This window comes from Podarcis cretensis, assembly GCF_951804945.1.
Source record: "Podarcis cretensis genome assembly, chromosome: 13".
Taxonomy (NCBI): Eukaryota; Metazoa; Chordata; class Lepidosauria; order Squamata; family Lacertidae; genus Podarcis; species Podarcis cretensis.
The window spans coordinates 17,811,622-17,820,481 of NC_137182.1; the positions used below are offsets into that span (position 1 = coordinate 17,811,622).

General features: G+C 44.7%; 1 protein-coding gene across 1 annotated transcript; it reads left to right on the forward strand.

Moving 5' to 3' along the window:
• Nucleotides 1–2,567: 2,567 nt before the first annotated feature.
• Nucleotides 2,568–8,545, forward strand: LOC307200533 (vomeronasal type-2 receptor 26-like; the record flags this gene model as incomplete). Its single annotated transcript, XM_079949069.1, has 6 exons — nt 2,568–2,879; nt 3,792–4,141; nt 4,430–4,646; nt 5,212–5,439; nt 6,896–7,022; nt 7,647–8,545. The coding sequence occupies 6 exons, from the start codon at nt 2,568–2,570 to the stop codon at nt 8,543–8,545; spliced, it is 2,133 nt and encodes a 710-aa protein (XP_079805195.1).
• Nucleotides 8,546–8,860: the final 315 nt, after the last annotated feature.

An 8,860-nucleotide genomic window follows, 5' to 3' on the forward strand; every position in this document is an offset into this window, starting at 1 on the left:
GCCCGGTTCTGCTTTGCAAGTCCAATCCCACATCCCAGCCCCTCAAAGCAGCGTGGGGCTGGCAGGGCGTCAGGACGATGGGCATGTGCCCTTCCTGCTGCATCCTCCTCATGTCACCCTCCCAGCCTGTCACGGATGCTTTAGTTGTGACCCCTGCATTACAGGGGGTCGAGCTTGATGACCTTTGGGGTCTCCTTTCAATTCTACAATTCTCTGTTTATTTAGGTGAAAATATATAGGGGCCCTAAAAAGGCCTGCAGACAGGGCCCAACGGACCATATGTCCATCATCACACTCATGCCTTGAAGTCACTCAGAATCTGCTCACCATTGTTCCTTTCCAGTCTAATTCTACCAGTGGCTAGAATTCATCTTGGCCCCATGGGTTTACCTGCCCCATGCCTGGCCTCACATAACATCAGCTGATGGACATGTGAATGTGGTTTGGACCATGAGCCCAATGGAGAAGCTTGGTTGGCCTAACTGCCACAGGTCAGAGGTCCTTGTTGATTCCCAGCAAGGAGCTTTCTCTACCTGTGTAGATTCTCTTGAGTGATTGACAACTTTTAGGGTTCTGGATTGTGTAAGAAAGTACAGTAAGTAGAGAAACTGCAGATGCTCTCTTCTGAGCACACAGTAGGTGATGAAACTGGCAGCAGGGAGGGGAAGGGGCAACAGGCTTGTTTCTGCTCCCCCCTCAGTACAATGCCTTGAAAACACTTGAAGGAGGCTGCTGAGGGATTATTCTGTGTGGATCATTGTCTCTGCTACTTCCAATGGACCAGCTGAGGCAAAGGGATCATTATTCTCTCCCCTGTTATTATCAATTACATGGTAATAATCTGCTTCTGATTAGACCTCCATAGACTTCCAGGAATCCAGTCTAAAAAGAATTAAAATCCTCTCTGCTATCCCCAGCAAATGCTAAGGTGTTGCTGACTCGTTTAGTGAGTTTTCCCCTGGAGTTGGATCCTAGGTCTTGGGAATTTCGCTGGTGCATTCGGAAAGTGCCAGTTAAGGCAAGCTGCTGTACTGAGGCTGTTTCTAATGCCAATTCTGATTAGGTGCAAACAGGGAAATCTCTGTCTAGGAAAAAGTATTGTTCCTAGTATGGCAGTGTTGATGCTGTTAATCTTCTCTCTGCCTCAAATGGTGAATATGTCAAATGTCAATCGGAACATCAGTCACCTCCATATCCCACACAAGTACTATCAGCCAGGTGACCTTATGATTGGTGCACTTACTTCTCACATTATGTCCTCTGTTGACTATGAAAACTTCATACAATGGCCATCCATCCATCAGATTCTTAATCCATCGTAAGTATTTCAATTTTTCAATTCCCATGTCATATTAATACCTAAATTAGCATGTGGGCTCAGAAATACTTCCTATTTATTTTCGCTATGGGGATTTATTACTTATAGGGAGGGGTGCATAATATCCCCTCCTCATACACAACATAGGATCAGTCTTAGACTTAACCCTCCCCACCACCTGAATTTGAAGAACAGGAGTTTGGATTTGCTAGCCTGCTTTACCACTACCCTAAGGAGTCTCAAAGCGGCTCACAATCTCCTTTCCCTTCCTCCCCCATAACAAACACTCTGTGAGGTGAGTGGGGCTGAGAGACTTCAGAGAAGTGTGACTAGCCTAAAGTCACCCAGCAGCTGCATGTAGAGGAAGAATCGAACCTGGTTCACCAGATTACGAGTCCACTGCTCTTAACCACTACACCACACTGGCTTAATGGAGAGAAGGAGCCATGGCCACGACCAGTCACATGGGTGTCATAATCTAGAGAGCCCAGCATTCAGATGTCAACAGGAAATGCTGTGTAGGCCTGTCTACACAGAGTAGCAGTGGCTCTCCAGATTTCAGACAGGGGTCTGCCCCAGCCCAACCAGTATGGTAACCAGATGCTCTACCATTGAGTTTTATGGAATCTTCAAAGAAAAAGCACAAAGAGCAATTGTCAAAACATTACAGGGAGCAGAAGGTTGCTTGGTACCGGGGGCAATAGCTTCATTGATGAATGGGAAACTGAGGTGGGGCTCCAGAAACCTGCAAAAGGGCAACAAACTACAAGGAGGAAGCAGCTGGAGGTAATGACTCCGAGTTTCAGTTGTCTCTTCACAAAGGCACAGGGTATGGGAAACAAGCAAGATGAATTGGAGCTTTTAATACAGGATGACAAATATGACCTAAAAAGTGAGTAGGCATTGCCTTGGAGTTCAAGATTTTTTAAACAGATTTGAGAACTGGGTTAACAAAATGAATTTCAATAGGGACAAATGTAAGGTTCTGCACTTAGGAAGTACAAACTTCACAAATATAAGCTGAAGGACACCTGGCTTATTAGGATCTAACAATCTTAGTGGAACTCAAGCTTCACTTGAGTGAACAGTGTGGTGCAGTTTTTGGTGTGTGTGTTTAAACCAAATTTTTATTGCTTTAATTAAATCTGCCTCTAAGCTGCCTTGTTGCTCCCTAGCACAGAAAGGCAGGGAACCTAAGTTTCCTTAAACAGATTGACAAAAAATGGTACACAGCAAAACGCTTTGATGGATGTCCAACTCTCATTGCAGTGTTGTACCAAAATACTATCAGCAAATTCTGGCCTTGGTGTTTGCAGTCAAGGAAATCAACAAGAATTCCAATATATTACCTAATGTCACGTTAGGATTCCACATCTTTGATAGTTATTTCAGTGAAAGGATGACCTACTGGGCCACTTTGGAGTTACTCTCTACACACTACAGATTCGTACCCAACTACCAGTGCGACAAACAGAAAAACCTGATGGCAGTCATTGGGGGACTTGACTTTGAGATTTCCCTCCACATGGCAGCCATCTTAGGTGTCTACAAGATTCCCCAGGTAAGAGTCAAACATGGTGACGTCCCCTCATTCTTCTTTCCTCTGTCCTGTTGAGAAAAGTTTTGCATTCCATAATAGCCCTCTTGACAATTTCAAATTGTATTCCATAAAAGCTTTCATCCGCCTTCATCCATTTCCCAACGTGTGCATGTTCTTCAGAGGGTATGAATGGAGCAGTTGTACACACCTAGTCTATGTATGCGAACAGCTTGGTCTGCCGGCCTCAGGTAGACTCCAACCAGGATGAATTACGTCGGCTGCTCAATAGTCACTTGCACATTACCTTAATTAATTTGACCTGGAGAGTTTGGGGCTGTCACTGCTGCCGTCAACAGCTCACTGGTTATCTACATAGTGAAATCAGAGACACAGAGAGAGCATTTATATTCTATTACTTTAATTCACAGGAAGACATGAAAGTACACTCTCACTCTTGAGCTGCCACCCAGCTAGCCATTGCTTCCTAGAAATCAGACCCCTCCTGCTGCCTATGGTGGCTGCTAAGAACAGTTCTCTTTTGGGTTCTGCATAGCATGTCTGGTCCTTGTGGAAGGAGGGGGCTCTGACAAACTCTCCTGAGAGAGAATGTCACTTGGCTGCTGTTTCTCAGAAATCTGACTCTTGTCTTTGTTCATTGCTACTTTGCTCTGGATCTTCATCACCTATTATTTCCCAGTTCCTTTTTCCTTCTTGGGTGTGACCCGTCTCAAACCACCACACCATACCCTCCCCCCTTCCTTCTCTCTGGAAGGTTCTTGGGGTGCTGCTCTCCACCACTCCTCCTCATCTGCCCATTCCATGAAGGGCTTACTAAGACACTGGGTCCAAAGCACAATGGTTTCATCATTGTTATCCACACATAATCAACGTTTCTACTGCTTTAATGGGAAATAAGTGTCCATTTCCTTCCAGCTCACTTATGGCTCCTTTGCCCTAGAGGATGCTGGTCAAAGCCAATCCACTCCCTTCTACCGGATGGTGCCCAATGAAGCCCATCAGTACACTGGGATTGTTGAGTTACTTCTGCACTTTGGTTGGACGTGGGTTGGGTTGCTTGCGGTGGATAGTGAGAGTGGAGAGAAGTTTATGGAAATCCTGCAAACTCTGCTTTTCCAGAGAGGCATTTGCTTGGCCTTTTCAGAGAGAACTCCAAAAGCCTCATATTTTGAAGAGTATTATGACATGATTCCCCAGTGGCTCCAAGCCTATCTTGCTATTGCAGAAAGCAAATCCAATGCTGTCATTGTCTATGGAGAAGCCAAGTCTATGTTTTATTTGCAAATATTGCTAGCTGTAGGGGAAGCGGAAAACATTACATCTATGGAGAAGGTATGGATTATGAGTGCTCATCTGGATTTCTCAGCAGTGGCCTTTCGAACAAGCCAGAGTATGCAACCATTTCATGGCTCCATCTGCTTCACAGTGCACTCAAGGGAGGTGCAAGGATTCAAGACCCTTCTTCACTCCCTAAATCCTTTCATGGCAGGTGAAGATGGTTTTCTTCAGCAGTTCTGGCTCCAGACATTCTATTGTTCTTTTTCAAAATCCAGTCCTGAGTTCAGTGAACCCTGCACTGGACAGGAGAAGCTGGACAGCCTCCCCTCGTCTGGCTTTGAGATGAGCATGACTGGCCACAGTTACAGCATCTACAATGCCGTCTATGTTGTGGCACATGCTCTGCATGATGCCATGTACAGATCCAGGGCAAAAGACAGAGGAATTGTGAGAAGATGGAGACCGCAGCTTCAGAAATTGCAGCCTTGGCAGGTAATGGCTCTTTTGTTGTTGTTGTTGTTGTATATCTTTTAAGTTTAATTTCATTTTATACTGTTCATAGAGCAAAGAGAACAATTTTAACAACAGTCACTAATTGAAAGATGAATAACTGAACTGAAAAATAGGCAGGTAGGATGTGTAGTTGCACATGAGCTAAATAAAGACTTTAAAGTCCAAATTAAGTCCAATTTTATCAGATCACCAGGCATAGTTCCAGATTTTCCAGATTTGTGGGGGGTTGTTTTGAAAATGCTGGTTCTGCTGTATATGCCAAATCATATGAAACGTGTCTAGTCCTTGTCAAAATCTCAAATTATTTGTGTTTATCTCTGTTATAGCTATATTCCAGAGTGAGCAGTACAAAGTGTCCAGCATTAGACTTTTGGGCTGCTATAGATCAAAATTTGCTGTTATTATTGCTATTGTTATTATTTTGTGATTATATGAAATCTTGTCTACTGCCTTGGAAGAGGCACTGGCACCTTAAAAGGCGATGCTGAACCTAAGATAAATTTGAGTTTTAAACAATTGTCCTCCTCTTGCCACGTCAATGCAGCTCCACCCATTTCTTAGGAGTGTCTCATTTAACAACAGTGCGGGAGAAGAAGTGACTTTTAGTGAGAACAGGGAATTAGAAGCTGGATTTGATATTACCAACTTGGTCACTTTCCCAAATAACTCCTTCATCAGAATGAAGGTTGGATGGATGAATTTGGATGCTCCCCCAGGAAAAGAGTTTTCCATCAATGAAGACAAAATGGTGTGGCACAGGAGTTTTCACCAGGTGGGGCATGATTTCAGCAAATTGCAACTCCAGTGTGTCCTAAATGTGATGCTTGCATGTTGGAAGCCTAGCGGAGACATGGATCCTGTATTTTTTCCCACTTGTTGTTTATGAAAACCTTTATGAATGTTGTAGGGCTCTGATGCCTTGAAGCAGGCCAGGACATAGTTCTTTATTATATGGTTGTTTGTTTATTGCATTTTTAGTCCACCTTTCCTCAAAGGAGCTCAAGGCTGTGTGCTTACTTCCTGTTTTATCCTAACAACAACCCTGTAAGGTATTGTAGACTGAGAGCAGCAGTGACTGGTCCAAGGTCACTCAATGAGTTTCATGGCCAAGTGGGGATTTGAATCCTGGTCTTCCACTTCCCTGTCTAGCACATTCTTTAAAGATTTCTAGGCCAGCAGAGTGTGACCTAAGCCTAACCTCCAACCAAGTTCTTTGGGGAGAAAGAAAAGGGAGCTGGGCCTGGAGACAGACGAGGCAGACTTCTGCAGAGAATGCCTGGTTTGGAGGCTAGTAATTCTCAAGTTATAGTAGCAGAAGTCTGGCAGAGTCCAGCACTATCCTTGTTTTTGAGGCTGCTTAAGTTGTGGAATGTGCGTGGAGCTGTTGTCTAAACCAAAGAGCCTAGGGCTAGCTCAGAAAGTTTGCGGTTCGAATCCCAGTGACAGGGTTAGCTCCCATTGTTCGGTCCCTGCTCCTGCCAACCTAGCAGTTCAAAAGCATGCCAAAGTGCAAGTAGATAAATAGGTACTGCTCCAGTGGGAAAGTAAACAGCCATTCCATACACTGCTCTGGTTTGCCAGAAGCGGCTTAGTCATGCTGGCCACATGACCCAGAAGCTGTACGCCAGCTCCCTCGGCCAATAAAGCAAGATGAGTGCCGCTACCCCAGAGACATCTGTGACTGGACCTAAAGGTCAGGGGTCCCTTTACCTTAACATGTGTTACAATTGTCTCTTGGCCCAGTGTATTTAGTCTGGGGTTCTCAGTCCCGAATATTTGTGGGTTTTTTCAGCTGGAAAAACTGAAGGAACCTGAAAGTGTATACAGTAGCTGCTTATTTAAATCACTTAGGATGTCAAAACATCCTTTCAACTATAAAATCTTTTGAATTTTATAAGAAATGTATTTTCCCAAGTAATAGTATTATTTGGAAATAATAGTATTATTTGTTCAGGTGGACTCCCTCCCTCCCTTTGATTTTTTTAAAAAACACACACATTGAAATGGCCATTACTTCATTTTCAGACCCACAAAAACATCTTCTGTCTCATTCGATGCCATTAATGGCTGTTGACAGCTCATTGCTTTCAAAATTCTCTGAATATTCAGCAGGCCATTTCTCCCATCCACTTGATCCCTTGCAGCCCAGAAAATGGAGTTCAGGTTCTCCAAATGTCCATTGTTCCCCCTGTGCTAAACATTTCCTAATGGTTAATTAACATTCACAGGTGCCACCCCTCTCTCAATGCAACAAAAATTGCCCTTCTGGTACTAGGAGAAAAAAGAAGGAAGGGGTTAAATTCTGCTGCTATGACTGTGCTTCGTGTTCAGAAGGCAAGATTTCATACCAGAAAGGTAGGAGACATTAGGCAGCTTTCAGATATGTGTCATATTAGATTTCCTTTGAAGGGTCTGTGGCAGTGTGAAAGGTGTCACAGTTGCTGCTATTGATGTAGTTCGGATTTCCATGGACATTGAAGTTCACAGACTTGGAGCTCTTCATTGCAACCAGCTGACAGCCCAGCAAGAAGGCCCAGCATTTTCAAAGAGGTGCTTTGCAAGCCCGAATGATCAGATGATGGTTGGGGTTTAAAAAGCACACTGTTACCTGCCCTACACCTAACATCAGAGATGACATCAGATACAGGGCCGGCAGGTGTAACTTGCTAAAATGGCCCCATGGGCCAGAGGTTTTCTATCACTGGATTACCTGGGTGGTGATGGAGATGAGTTGCACCGGTGCACCTGCAGGGCACAGGCCTCCTGATGTCCAGACCCACCCCCTTACTGTCCCGGCAAATGACTGTGAGATCATTGTCTGGGGCAGGGGGGTCCACAGCCCTTTCTCCCCATGCTGTTCACTCCTGTGTCTGAAAAGGATTGTCTCTTGCACATCCAACTGGTAAGTCCCATACTGCCAGGAGGAAGCATACCTACTCTCAAGTTGCACCCTTGAAGTGAATCCTTTCTTCTTTTCAGACATGAATGACTGTGTCGGATGCTCAGAAGATCACTATCCAAACAGGAACCAAACACAATGCATTCCAAAGTCCATCAGCTTCTTGACTTTGGAAGAACCGCTTGGTATGAGCTTAGCTTTTGGCTCCGTATTCTGCTCTTTGCTCACCATATTGTCCCTCACCATCTTTCTGAAGCATCAGGACACACCGATTGTCAGGGCCAATAATCGGGACCTGACCTACGTTCTCCTCCTGTCTCTCCTTCTCTGTTTTCTCTGTCCCCTCATCTTCCTCAGCCGACCAGACAGAGTGACCTGCCTTGTCCGACAAATGGCTTTTGGTGTGGTTTTCACAGTGACTGTTTCTTGTGTGTTGGCCAAAACCATTACCGTTGTTCTGGCATTCATGGCCACCAAACCAGGATCCAGAATGAGGAAATGGGTGGGGAAAAGAGTGGCAAGTGCCATTGTGTTGACTTGTACTATTATCCAAGCTGGTATTTGCACTGTGTGGCTGGGAACCTCTCCCCCATTCCCCCAGTTTGACAAGCACTCTGTGAGGGGAGAAATCATTCTGGAATGTAATGAAGGGTCAGCTGCCATGTTTTACTGTGTCTTGGGCTACATGGGCCTCCTGGCCATTGTCAGTTTTGTTGTAGCATTTTTAGCCAGGAAACTGCCTGACAGCTTTAATGAGGCCAAATTCATCACCTTCAGCATGTTGTTATTTTGTAGTGTTTGGATCTCCTTTGTTCCGGTCTACCTGAGCTCCAAGGGAAAACACATGGTGGCTGTGGAGATCTTCTCCATCTTGGTCTCCAGTGCTGGTTTACTGGGTTCCATCTTTGCCCCCAAATGCTACATTATCATATTGAGGCCTGATCTGAATGACAAACAGCAGTTAATAAAGAAGAAATAGCAAAGTACCCTGTTGTCACTCTTTTCTGTTACCTCAGAACATGGGTAATGATTTTGCTGCTGACTCCTTGATATAATTTCATTTTATTTGTTTGTAGAACTTGCTATGTGCATAAAAAAAATCAGATGGTTCTCCCCCACCCCCCGAGATGTGGTCCCCACCTTTGGGAGCCCAAGGGCACAACTGGAAAACTGAGGAACTCTTGTGGACACAAAAAGCCACCAATTTTACAGAGGAAAGTGTGGAGATGTCCAGAAACTCCACCTTCATCCTTTCTTGTAACTTGAATCCATTGGTTTGGGTTCTACTCTCTGT